Below are 14,328 nucleotides of genomic sequence, written 5' to 3' on the forward strand. Positions count from 1 at the left end.
CCCAGCCCCTGGTAACCTCTATTCTACTTTTCTATCCCTATGAATCTGCCTATTCTAGGTACCACATATAAGTGGAATCATACAGTATTTGTCCTTTTGTGTCTGGCTTTTTTCACATAACATAATGTTTTCAAGGTTTATCCATGTTGTAGCATGTATTAGCATTTCAGCCTTTTTAAGGCTAAATAATAGTCAATTGTATGTATATACCACATTTTCTTTATCCATTCATTTGTCAGTGCACATTTTGGGTTGTTTCCCCTTTTTGCCTATTTTGAATAATATTGTTATGAACATTGGTGTACAAGTATCTGTTTGAGTCCCTGCCTTCAATTCTTTGTGGTGTACACCCAGAAGCGGAATTGCTGTATCATACGGTAATTCTATGTTTAACTATATGAGGAACCACCAAAATTTTCCCAAAGTGCTGCACTATTTTACAATCCCATCAGCAATGCCCAAGGGTTCCTTATCTCTCCTCCTCGCCAACACTTCTTTTCCATTTTTTTGATAATAGACTTCCTAAAGGATGTGAGGTATTATTTCATTGCAGTTTCGATTTGCATTTCTGTAATGATTAGTGTCATTGAGCATCTTTTCATGTGCTTATTGGCCATTTGTATATCTTCCTTGGAGGAATGTCTATTCAAGTCCATTGCCCATTTTTGAATCACTGTGTTTTTGTTGTTGTTGTGTTACAGTTCTTTATATATTTTGGACATTAATCCTTTATCAGACATATGACTTACAAATATTTTGTCTCATTCTATGAATTGTCTTTTCACTTGCACTTTTTTTTTTTTAAAGATTATATATATCTATTTGACAGAGAGACACAGCGAGAGAGGGAACACAAAGGGCTCCACGCGGGGCTCCACCCCAGGACCCTGGGATCATGACCTGAGCCCGAGGGCAGACGCTTAACGACTGAGCCACCCAGGCGCCCCTTCACTTGCACTCTGGAAAAGAATGCTGCTTTCACTGCCTTTGTATACCTCAAAGTAACCTTGTAGCACGCATGTTGTCACCACTTTACAGATAAAACTGAAATCCAACACTAGCATATCTTAGCACACTGCCTGACACCTAATAAGAGCTCAAAACTTTGTTATCGTTATTGCTGTTATTGCTCTTGTTGTTGCCTCATATAATAATCTATGAAGAGTAACAGAAGCTGCTTTAAAACGGCATGACACTGGCGGGAAAAATAGAAAGCAAAAGCCCACAGAGGTTGCCAGCGGCGCCAAGGATCACCAAGTCATAGCCTCCGGCTATACACCAGATTTCAAAACCCGCCTCGTTTTTCACCAAGCTCCAAACCATCCCCATGCTCCCGCCCCACCAACCCTCCCGGGACCCGCCCCGGACCCGCCCCGGACCCGCCCCGGCCGGAGCCCAAGGCCATTTCCGGCCGCTTCCGCCCCGCCCAGCTCGCTAGCGCGTGCGCCGTGAAGCTGTTTGCGCGCCAGTTCCCCGCGCAGAGCGGCACACCCTGTTTCCGGCGCCGGGATAAGATTCCACAAGGCCCGGCGCCTGGTCATGATGTAAGTTCCGGTTGCTGTGCTGAGTCGGAAGTGGGAATCCTTCGGCCACTAAGACTTGTCGTGTCGTCGCTGCTGGCCCTTCAGGCTCTGGTAAGAGAGGAAATAGCTTGACGGGAGGGGATCGTTGAGTCTGCGATGGGATTTTCTTCTCCTAGTTGAATGCCACTGCAGGTCTCTGCACTCTTGCCTCCAAATTCCTTCTCCTGTGTTTTCCTGACCCTTGACCCTCTCCTTCGTGAACTTCGACCCTGTCTGATTTGGGACCCCTTTATAGTGCCCAAGCTTCTGGCACCTCTACCCTTTTTTGCCATTCCCCTCCAGGAAAAGGCCAGAATACTGGCCTTGCATTATCTTTGACTTCCTTTCTCTGAAAGGAGCGCCGAGTGGGTGGGTCTCCCTCCTCGCGGCGAATCCCTTACGGAACCTGGAGAGATGAAATGCAAAGCGTAGACAACAAATAGCCAGATGCCAAAGAAGGGGAAATTAAGCACGAGTCGCAGCAGTCAAACCAGTTGAATACACACGGCAAGATAATTGACATTTCTTAAGGCAGGTGATCAGTTCACTACTCAAAACTCTCCTGGCGCTCTGCTTCGTGCTCCCTCACGAATATAGGGCGTAGAAGACACTAATAAGATTGAGTAACCGCAGTTCTGGAGCTTATATTTGATGGGTCTTCTCTTTGGGATCAGTTTTTCGCTCCCAGAGTAAGGACTCGTTTAGTCTCACTGTTTTGGTCTCCTATGGGAACCCTCCTGAGATAAAATGGGACCCAGGAAAGAATGCTGTTGGCTTTTTGACTTGAGGAGATCCTTCTAGCTTGTCGATGTGTTGTTAGGATCTGTTGCCACTTTAGCGGGACTTGAAAGAATTTTGGGGTGGAACATCTAATACTGAAAACATTTTAATTCATTTTTAGTTTAATGTCTCACCAGGACAGAGACCTTAAAAAGTATGGTTCAACAGAGCTTGATTTTTGCCAGTCCAATTTTACGAAGTATTCTACATATTTTCCTAAAAGCAATAACAAGTCTGATGTTAAAACATTTGCGTGCTCACCTCTTTAAGGGCTGACAATGGTCCTTAGGGATTAACAGTACTGTTCATAAACAAAAGATTGAATGGGGTGGGGAGGGTGATTGTAGTACTGGAAGTAAATAGCTGTTGTAGATGTAGACCCTTGCAGCGAGTAAGTAGGACATATTAAAATGGAATCAAATCTGGGTTGCCTGGGTGGCTTAGTTGGTTAGGCATCAGACGGGCTCAGGTCATGATCCCTGGGTCCTGGAATCGAGCCCCAATTCGGGCTCCCTACTCAGGGGAGTCTGCTTCTCCCTCTTCCTATGCCCCACCCCCCGCTCCTGCTCATGTGCAATCTCTCTCTCTCAAATAAATAAAATCTTTTTAAAAAAAGTAATCAAATCCAAAAGCTCCTAAGGATTGATGGTGGCACCATCCCAAAAGCTGACAACAGGATGGTGCTGTATCTCTGTATGGCAGTTGAAAATAGGAGATTATAAGTAATTGGTGACATTGAATATTAAAACAAAATATCAGGGTTATTTTACCAGACCTGTTGGGAGTAGGTAATATCTAGGTACTGTTATATTTGTGAGACCATTGAACGTATCTATACTGACATCTCCACAAAGGTTCCCATCAAGTGATCATTCTTCCCGTTTCCCGTGAAACTTTTTAAAAGTGGTTACACAATATTGGACTATGAAAGTAGTTTGTGCACAGATTTGAAGTTCATATGAGAAAGATGAACTTAGTGAGGTAGGCAGAAACTTTTTTGTTTTTCAAAAAGACGTATAGCAGAGATGACAAGAGATTTATTTCCGTTCTCTATTCTACACATCCTGAGATACCAAAGAGCCACAAGTGTCTGGCCCAGAAGCTTGACCTGCTACTGCAACCCAAGACACATAGTAAAGCCCTTACCTTGAAGGAAGATCATGGGTGCTTACAAGGAGGTCAGGAGTAATGACATGTAAGATTGAATCATTCAGTAAATATTTATTTGGGATTCTGTGATTGTAATGTACAATGCTGGACACAGAAGAAAAACTAATCAGATATGAAATTGTACTCAGATTGCTTACTGTCTAGCAAGGTAGAAGGTCTGCATTAGGAATACAATGTAGAAAGTTATACATCTTATTAATATAGATAAAATGTAATGGGAAGCTAGCTTCTTTTTTTTTTAAGATTTATTTATTTAGGGGCACCTGCGTGGCTCAGTCGTTAAGCGTCTACCTTCGGCTCAGGTCATGATCCTGAGGTCCTGGGATCGAGCCCCACATCACACTCCCTGCTCTGCGGGAAGCCTGCTTCTCCCTCTCCCACTCCCCCTGCTTATGTTCCCTCTCTGGCTGTGTCTCTCTGTCAAATAAATAAAATCTTTAAAAAGAAAAAAGAAAAGAAATATTTTTTTAAAAAGATTTATTTATTTATCTTAATGCACGCACACGCGGCAGGGAGGGGCAGAGGCGGAGTCTTAAGCAGACTACAGTTGAGTGTGGAGCCTGACATGGAACTCAGTCTCACGACTCTGTGATCATGACCTGAGCTGAAACCAAGCATCGGACACTTAACGGACTGTGCCGCCCAGGCGCTCCTAGCTTCTTTTTGTAATGTGACAGTATAATATTGGGAAAGGAGGAAATAATGCCATTTATTATCATAAATTCTGTTTATTTGTCTCGATAGTCTAAGGAGCCTATCTTTTCATATGTTCTGTGTTCCTCACTTTCATCTTGCTTCCTTTCTACCTCTTATAGAGGTACAGATGATGCATCTCCTTTGTATTTTTTTTTTTTTTAAAGATTTTATTTATTTGTCAGAGAGAGAGAAAGCACAAGCAGGGGGAGCTGCAGGCAGAGGGAGAAGCAGGCTCCCCACCGAGCAAGGAACCCGATGCGGGGCTCGATCCCAGGACCCTGGGATCATGACCTGAGCCAAAGGCAGACGCTTAACTGACTGAGCCACCCAGGCGTCCCCCTCTCCTTTGTATTAATTTAAACTCTTTTCAGTTGTGTTTTTTAAGTTTTTTTTTAAATTTTTTTAAGATTATTTATTTATTTGTCAGAGAGCACAAGCAGGGGGAGCAGCAAGCACAGGGTATGCAGGCCCCCCACTAAGCAGGGAGCCCGATGCGGGGCTCCATCCCAGGACCCTGGGATCATGACCTGAGGTGAAGGCAGTCACTTAACCGACTGAGCCACCCAGGCGTCCCTAAGATTTTATTTTCAAGTATTCTCTACACCCAACGTGGAGCTCAAACTTAGAACCCTGACATCAAGAGTTGCATGCTGTACTGACTGAGCCAGCCAGGCGCCCCTCTGTTGTGTTTTTAAAAGCCGATTCAAACTGGCTTACACAATATAGGGAAATCTATTGGCTTTTTTATAACAGAAAGACTCTTTGCATCTCTCAACTCTGTTTTCCTATATCTTGCCTTAGTTTGGGGGTAGGCCTCTTCTAGATGATGGAAAGATGGCAATTCCAGGTTTATTTCTTATCCTGCTAACAACCCAAGCAGGAAAAAAGAGTTCCCTTTTCTGTAGATTCAGCCAAAGGCCTGAAGCTGGGTGTTCATTGATTCTGATAGGCCTTGTTAGGGTCTTGTGCCTACTCCTCAATCAGTCACTTTGGCCAGAGTATGCTGCATTCTTTTTGGCCAAGCCAGATTCATATGCTCCTTCCTGGAGCTAGTGGGTGAGGCCATCCTCTTCTGAACACATGGACTGAGAATGGGATGGATCCCCAAAGGAAAAATGTAGGGTGTCATGTTGAAAAAAGAGGATGATGTTTCAAAGACAGAAAATGACAAGAGCTCACTATACTTTTTGCATGCCTCTGGACTTGAGGGTACCTTAGGATAGAGGTAGGGTGGTGGTCAGCTAACAATGAGACAACTGTTAGTGTCTCTACATGAATGAGGAGCAACAATTAAGCTTATGCAGTGGTTAAATGAGGGGGAAGTCCTCTCAAGGATCATGAATTCCAGCACTAAATGTGCTATCTTTATTTTTGGATTATTAAGCTTAACTAAACTATACATTGCAAAAAATAAATTTATAGAGCAACATCTACATTTCCTTGAGCAGTAAAGCCCAGAACCATGCTAAGAGGAGACTAGACTGTGTGCCTAAGTCATTACAGATAATTAGCCATTAGCTCTTATGCAGAAAACACTTGACAGAGAGGGTGAAGCAATTGGTGGAGATGTCTCAGAATTGTCAAGAAGTGTTAGAGTCTCTCCTCCTCCAGAAAATAAGGGTAACTTTTCCGACTTATATTAGTTTTTGTTAATATGTTTCTGTAAGGAGTCTTACTTCAGGAGATTAAAGGTAGACCCCCCAAATTTTTTTTCTCCTTCCCTCATACCCCATCCCCACTCTTTTTAAGTAAGGCCTCTGTCCTTTTAGCAGCTCAGTATCTTTGAGAGCTGAATATTCATACCCTTTGTCTCTTCCCCACCCTTCTCAGGGTTGTACTTCTGTGCTGTGGCCTTAAAATTTCAGGAAGGGAAGAAAGCCTTTCAGGGTGCTCCGCTCATCACATTGTGCCTCTGAGTCCCCTTGGTGCTTGAATGAGGAAATATAATCAGAAGAGTGCAAATGCAGACTCAGTTAGCTCCACTAAATACCTTTGAGGTATATATCTATGATGTCATGTTCCACGTTAGGAATTGGTGTGTGTTGGCAGTATTATAAAAAATCAAATAAGTAGTGGAAATTAAATATAGAATTAAGCAAAGACCATTTAGTTTTTAGTGGAAGAAATCTCAATTGTTTTAAGCCTCGGAGTAGAGATAAATTGCCTAATACATATTTGAAACCCACAACACGCTGTTGGTCAGGTTCCTGTCCTTATTTGCCATTCCATGTCCGATACAGGCTTACAGTTAGTTTATATGTAGCTGAGGAATTCCCGGCTGCAGCTTTAAGTCCTGGAAGGCTGAGCAAGCGCCATCTTATGTTCATGGTGAATGAGAACCAGATTTATGGAAAATGTGTAGCTGTTGTCATATTTTTCAGTCAGTGCCACATTGTTATTACGATGAGTAGATGAGTTTCCTCATCAGTAATTCCTTCTGCTTAACCTATTTTTTAAAGGTGTGGCAAATAGAAACGTGTCAACAGATAAATGCATTCCAGCTTGAATATTTTTAAAGCTTTTTGGTTTTAGCCGCCCCCAAATCAAGCCAACTTACCCAGTTGGTGGGTTCATAACCATTTTGCCAAAAATGCCTTGAATCTTGGAACAGGAATTGGAAGGTCTTACCCAAAGCCTTTTTACATGTATTGTGTTCGAGAAATGGGAAAGGAACCGACGACTGTGGGTCTAATCCCAGCTGTTGTGTTATCTGCCCCTCCGTGTCTGATACCTGTCCTCTCTGCAGCCCCTCCCCCCCCAGGTCTGGATGGAGGATACTTTAAAGTGAAATGACAGACCAGGAGAATAACAACAACATCTCAAGTAACCCCTTTGCTGCTCTTTTTGGCTCCCTGGCTGATGCCAAGCAGTTTGCAGCAATCCAAAAAGAGCAGCTGAAGCAGCAGTCTGGTAAGTAGGGGACCCAGTAGCAGCGGAGGAGATGACCTAGAATGGGGTCTTCCCAAGTGAAGTCTTCTTAGGGTCCATAATTGCAGTTGGAATCGACCTGGGGGTCAATTTTGTTGTTCATTTAGGGCATAAATTGGGGTTTTTGTTCATTTTCCTTCGTTTTGTTTTCGGGTCCTCTCCTCCCTGCTGCATAAAGAGAGACCAGATAGCAGGTGGTTCTGTAGTAACAGATGTTAGTCGTGATCCCAGTGCTGTCGAGCTATTTATTTTAAAAATCACCCAGCAGAAGATACTTAAATAAATCTTTTTAACATAGGAAACTGAGATTGCAGACATAGGTGGAGAAAGCAGGTTACGTGCAGCTGTAGAAAGCAGATGTGTAAAAGGAAGAATTATAAAAGTTTTTTGGCTTTTTGATAGACAAATAAATGAAATTTGTTCTTAAGCCTGGTGCTTCAGAGTCAATCCCAAGCAAAATACTTCTTCCATTCCATAGAGTGGCCTCTTTCATAGCATAATGCTGTTAGAACAGACTTGTAAGAAAATCTGATCCTTTGCCTTAATGTGAAAAAAAAATCAGAATATCTCACTAATCAGAAAAATGGTTTTCCTCGTCTAGGACCAAAATTAAGATCGGGTCTAACTTCCTCCTTTGAGAAGACATATAGCCTAGGAGAATTAGGATGCTGTTTCTCAAATTTATTAGTCTTCTGAGGGTAGTCACAATCTTTCAAGCCAGAAATCACTCCCCTTCTCCCTGCAAAGAGAATAATAGTATTTTTTGGAAAGGAGAAATGTTTATATTTTACCTTTTTGTTTATTTCAAAAGTGTCGGTATACATAGCTGAGTTGTAGCCTTGCTCTCTGTTCAGGACTGAATAAAAAGGAGGTAAGGGCAAGACAGATGAGTAGTGGACAGGGTGATGATGAAGCAAGGGGGGAGTATATGTAACACTGACTTTACCATGATCGAAGGAGGCGGCTCTGGGTCTCAGTCTCTGAAATCTCTTCCAGATTCTTGCATTAGGAGATTGTAGGAGGAAAGGGAGAGTGAGGAATACGAATATAAGAAAATGGGGAAACATGATTTATGAGTATGTGGTTGGGGGAAATTTTGCTACATAGGTTCTTAGCTCCTATCGCTCTCAGGGTTCAGAGGAGAACTTAACCTTATACGAGTAGAGTGACAGATGTTTGTCCTTCTGGCTGTCAGCAGACCTCAGGCTGGCTAGAGTTGGGAGCGTTGCAGGCACCAAGCCGTGGGACAAATCAGGTACATGCGCTCCTGTTACTATTTTGGCTTCTCCTCGTTTTAGTTTGTTTACGCTGAGTTTAGCGTGCCACCAGGTCTAACCTGTTTTCCACCAGCAGTTAGAAATCTGCCAAAACTTTCGGCCTCCTATATTGAGCTTCACATTGACTAAACTCACCACACTAAAGCAACTCTTAACTTCGGAGAGTTTTGCCTGGCCTTTCAGAATAATCACTGTAGATAGAGAGAAGCAGATGCAGACTCACGTGGCTTCTAGTGAACACCACGCTTGTACTCCTTCAGCCTGAATTCCATTCGGAGAGGCAGCTCTGTCTGCTGACAGCCAGAAGGACAAGCATCTGTCACTCTACTCCTATATGGTTAAGTTCTCCTCTGAACCCCAAGAGCGATAGGAGCTAAGAACCTATGTAGCAAAATTTCCCCCAACCACATACTCATAAATCATATTTTCCCATTTCCTTATAATTCCTATTCCTCACTCCCCTTTTCCTCCTACAATCTCCTAAGGCAAGGTTGCTTTTTTAAAAAGTAAAGGGATTCAATCAATAAAGAAAATAGTAACAAATTAGAGGGGAAAAGATTCAGATGAACAATTTATATACAATAATCAAATGATTTTAAAAATCTTGTCTCAATAATAGTTGGAGCACTGCCCATTAAAACAACAATTAGATTTTTACTTATGAAATTTGTGATGATTTAAACAGGTACTCTCTCATAGACTGCTGAGGGGCTTGTAAATGAGAGGAGTCTTTCTGAGGATAATTTGGTAATATATGTTAACTTTTAAATGTGCAAGCTCTTTAACTCAGCAATTCTGCTTCTACAAATTTACCTTACAGAAATCTCGTACAGGTGTACAAAAAGAGTACTATTCGGTGCAGTAGTGTTTGAAATCATGAAAAATTGGAAACAGCCCAAATGTTCATCAATTGAGAAGTAGCTACACAAGTCAGAGTGTGTGCATACAAATGCAGTACAGTGCAGCTATTACAAAGAATGAGGTAGGCCTACAAATGACCTAACAGAGAAGGATGTTGGTGCTGATTAAGTTTAAAAAGCAAGCTGAAAAGCAGTATATATAGTATGATCCCTCTCCCTCTCTTTTTTTTTTTTTTTAACTTAAAATCCTAGCAATAAGCATTCGCACCACAATAGGAAAAAAAAATCTGGAACAGTTTGCTAGCTGACATGCTTGTCCATAAGGAATTGGTTCAGAGGAGACTTTTCACATAATGTTTTCCTATACAGTTTGGGATTATTCAAATATATGTATTCTTTAAAATCAGGAAAGAGCCATATATTTAAAATAATTAGAGGCATATTGATCTGTTGTAGGTAATTCTCTGTTCACTAAGATTCTATAGGGAACATAATGTTGCTATTTTTGGTAATATGGGGTGCAGTTAATTATGAGTAGACAGAATAAAACTTTTGATTTGTAAAATTTGGTAGGATTTTCAGCCAGGGATTTCAGAATCCTGTACTAAGATGTTGCCTAATACAATTCAATAGCAAAAAAACACAAATTATCCAGTTTAGAAATGGGCAAAGGATCTACATAGACGTTTCTCCAAAGAAGACATACAGATGACTAACGGGTACACTAAAAGGTGCTCAGTATCACTCATCATCAAATAAATGCAAATCAAAACCACGATGAGATATCACCTCATACCTGTTAGAATGACTACTATCAAAAAGACAAGAAATAACAAGTGTTGGCAAGGATGTGGAAAAAAGGGAACCCTGGTGCACTGTTGGTGAGAATATAAATTGGTGCAGCCACTATGGAAAACATTATAGAGGTTCTTCAAAAATTTAAAAACAGAACTACCATATAATCCAGCAATTCCACTTCTGGGTATTTATACAAAGAAAACAAAAACACTAACTTGAAAAGATCTATGCACCCCTGTGTTTGTTGTAGCATTGTTTATAATAGCCAAGACATGGAAACAACCTGTGTCCATTGATGGATGAATGGATGAAGAAAATATGATATACACATACACACACACACACACACACACAATGGAATATTACTGCCATTTGCAACAACAGGGACGGACCTGTGTGAAATGAAATAGGTCAGACAGAAAAAGACAAATACAAACAAATGTTCTCAGTTATAGGTGATACCTGAAAAAGAAAGAAAGCTCATAGATACAGAGAACAGATTGGTGGTTGCCTGGAGTAGGGTAGGTACAGGGGATCACAAGGATCAAACTTGAGTTATAAAATAAATAAGCCATAGGGTTATAATGAATAGCATGGTGACTGTAGTTAATAATACTGTATTGCATATTTGAAAGTTACTAAGAGAGTAGATCTTAAAAGTTCTCTTCACAAGAGAAAATATAACTGTATGGTGATAGATGTTAAGCAGAATTATTGTGTTGACCATTTTGCAATATATATAAATATCAAATCATTATTTTGTATACCTGAAATGAATATGATGTTATACGTCATTTTTTAAATGTTATACCTCAATTTTTACCTCAATTAAAAAAAAAAAGATGTTGCCTGACTTGAGATGTTCACTAATTAGATGATTAACTTGTTTCCCATCCAGAATTATCTTTCTCTTGATAACATTTATCATTTTTTTTTTAAAGATTTTATTTATTTGACAGAGACACAGTGAGAGAGGGAACACAAGCAGGGGGAGTGGGAGAGGGAGGAGCAGGCTTCCCGCTGAGCAGGGAGCCCGATGCAGGGCTCGATCCCACGACCCTGGGATCATGACCTGAGCCGAAGGCAGACACTTAATGACTGAGCCACCCAGGCGCCCCACATTTATCATTTTTGATAGTATACTTGGTTTTCTCTTAAAGAGAGGAGTTTAACTGTTAATGGCTTACATTTTCTGGCAGATGAACTCCCAGCTAGCCCAGATGACTCGGATAATAGTGTGTCTGAAAGCCTGGATGAATTTGATTACTCTGTGGCTGAGATTAGCCGCTCCTTCCGTTCACAGCAGGAAGTATGTGAACAACTCAACATCAATCACATGATCCAAAGGATCTTCCTCATTACTCTGGACAACAGTGAGTTACAGACTTGGAGCCAGTCTATTCATTACTCTTCCCTTCCTGCTTGGGCTAGGAACTTGTTCTTAGAAACTTATTATATCTCATGGTTAAACAAACCCACTGTCCTCCCTAAAACACAGGTTTGATAGTTTAGTGAAGCTTTTGATGTGACCTAAAAATAATTAGACAAGGTGCAGCTTTCATTATCATTTTGGTACACACTAGACCATATAGCTCCTTGCCTTTACCACCTTAAAAGGGAAATGCGAGTGGTAGCCAAATCCTTTTTCTTCTCAGAGGTGACCTAAACATTTAGACAGAAGCCCCATGAGGTGTCAGATAGTGTTTTCCCTCTGTGTCCTATCTGTAGTTAAAAAAAATAGATGCTGATGCCTGGGATTCATGATGTTATGTTTATAACAAAACCTGACATGCTCTTGGACTCTTTGAAAAGATTTAAGTCTTTAGATACTGCTTTGTATGTCAAGACTATCCTGATACTACCTGAGTCAGACTTGGAGTTCAAGAGAAATGCTGTCAAGATCCGTTGTCTATATAAGACAGAAGCATTATCCTTAACCTACCAGATTAAAACCATTTCCCAGGTGACCCCAGCTTGAAAAGTGGGAATGGCATCCCCAGTCGTTGTGTGTATTTGGAAGAAATGGCAGTAGACCTGGAAGATCAAGACTGGCTTGATATGAACAATGTTGAGCAGGTACCATTTCTGATGTTCCTTTCAGGTGCCTTCAGCACAAACTAGCCATACAGCTGAACTCTTCTCACATTTCTCCAACCATGACTTTGCTTATGTAATTCCATCTCTTAACATTGTCTTTGGTGTTCCTCCTTGGAGATCTTCTCATTTACCATGGCCACATATCTGAATTCCTGGAGTGATCTATCTGTGCCTCTCGGATGGCAGTTGTCACCTTCTGTCACATGTACTGGCTTTTTTTTATACCTGTCCTATCTCCCCTATCAGACCCTTAAGTTCTGCAAGGCCATGTCTTTGTACCTTTCCCCAAAATCAAAACCGTGTGTTTTACCTTATAAGTGCCTAATTAACATTAAAGGAATAAAACTTTGGTAGGACAGACACTTGACAACTTGTAGTTTAACTCTATGTGTAAATTCTATAAGTCTGAGTAAGGCCAGCAGTCACACAGAGGAGTAAATTTCATGTGTAAGTTCAATCGCTGATTCTCCACACCATTCAGTAAATACTGTTTTAATGCTTACTCTATGCTAGGGCTATACCAGAGGCTTGAGCTCTATTTGGGATAACTATACAGGTGACCCTTGAACAATTTGGGGGGTAGGGGCAGTTGAAAATCCACACATACCTTGTGACTCTCCAAAAACTTAACTAATAGCCTACTGTTGACAGGAAGCCTTATGGATAACAATAAAGTCAGCTAGGGTAAAGAAAATGTTATAAAGAAAATTAGAAGCAAGAGAAAATACATTTACAGTGCTGTTCTGTATTTACTGAAAAAAATCCACGTCAAACCCATATTGTTCAAGAATCAATGCATATACAGTTATATTTATGTACCTAATATTTTCTAAAGTAGTAAGGGGGGGGGTCTTATATTACCCCTTCACTCTACATCCTGTGCCTATCGCAGTAACCTGTGTCAAAATGACCTTCTACATCTTGGTATCCTAAGATTAACTTTGCAGTGGTTTAGTGTTTTGTTTGCTTTTCTTAAAGGCTGTCTTCGCTCGCTTACTACTTCAGGACCCAGGCAACCACTTGATTAACATGACTTCTTCTTCAACGTTGAATCTCTCTGCTGATCGAGATGCAGGGGAGAGGCACATTTTTTGTTACCTTTATTCCTGCTTCCAAAGAGCTAAGGAAGAGGTAAAGGACTAATCCCCATTGAGAACTGTGTAGTACTCTTGGGTTTGACTTTAACATGTAAGCCAGAGAGTTGGATGAGTGTCTTTTAAATCAGTTTATATACATCATAATACATCAGAAACTAGATATGAGAGGCACTATGAGTTGTCAGAAATTTTCGTCTGTTCTTTCTGTGGCTTGGGTCTATTCCTTTCCCCATTTAACCAGGGCCTCCTGTTCTACAAACCTTAAAAAGTCATACTCTTAGAAAAGGTCAGGGGAGGGGAAAAAAAAGTGCGATAAACTCATTTCCACTGAAGTATAAGTAAGAGTGAGCTAAGCTTGGTCACTTCCAGGATTAGAATTCTAGCAGGTGGGTGACTCCTTACACCAAAGAATGAACTCTTACGAATTTTTAAGCATCCACAGGACAGCAGTACTGTTTTGGGGTACATTGTCTTTTTCATTCTGTTTGCTGTGTTCACCCTTGTTCAGGTCATAGAGCTAGGCTCTCTCCTCTCTTCTTCATTCTGTTCCCAGATTACCAAAGTTCCAGAGAACCTGCTCCCCTTTGCGGTTCAATGCAGGAACCTCACTGTGTCCAATACCCGAACAGTACTCCTCACGCCAGAGATCTATATTGACCAGAACATCCATGAGCAACTGGTAGATTTGATGTTGGAAGCCATCCAAGGAGCCCGTGAGTACATAAGCAAGATCTCTGAGTTTCTACATCTTGATTTCTAAATTTAAAATTCCTTTAATTGCATTAGAAACCTCAGAGCCACTATGGTTCCAGAAGTATAAATTAAGGAAGAGAGCGGGGCGCCTGGGTGGCTCAGTCGTTAAGCGTTTGCCTTCAGCTCAGGTCATGATCCCGAGGTCCTGGGATCGAGCCCCGCATCGGGCTCCCTGCTCCGCGGGAAGCCTGCTTCTCCCTCTCCCACTCCCCCTGCTTGTGTTTCCTCTCTCGCTGTGTCTCTGTCAAATAAATAAAATCTTTAAAAAAAAAAAAAAAATTAAGGAAGAGAGCTCATATCTTGACCTTTG

At 41.3% G+C, this 14,328-nt stretch overlaps 1 protein-coding gene across 1 annotated transcript in view; it reads left to right on the forward strand.

The window, feature by feature from the left end:
• Window positions 1-1,541: 1,541 nt before the first annotated feature.
• The window catches only part of UBE4A (ubiquitination factor E4A), a 35,970-nt gene continuing 23,183 nt past the window's right edge, over window positions 1,542-14,328 (forward strand). Inside the window, exons 1-6 of the mRNA XM_035009040.1 lie at window positions 1,542-1,634; window positions 6,955-7,118; window positions 11,271-11,444; window positions 12,035-12,147; window positions 13,147-13,299; window positions 13,819-13,978. Coding sequence (XP_034864931.1) covers window positions 6,998-7,118; window positions 11,271-11,444; window positions 12,035-12,147; window positions 13,147-13,299; window positions 13,819-13,978 — 721 coding nt within the window. The 5' untranslated portion in view covers window positions 1,542-1,634; window positions 6,955-6,997. The remainder of the gene's footprint in view (window positions 1,635-6,954; window positions 7,119-11,270; window positions 11,445-12,034; window positions 12,148-13,146; window positions 13,300-13,818; window positions 13,979-14,328) is intronic.

This window comes from Mirounga leonina, unplaced genomic scaffold (genome assembly GCF_011800145.1).
Source record: "Mirounga leonina isolate KUSES-001 unplaced genomic scaffold, KU_Mleo_1.0 Mir_153, whole genome shotgun sequence".
NCBI lineage: Eukaryota > Metazoa > Chordata > Mammalia > Carnivora > Phocidae > Mirounga > Mirounga leonina.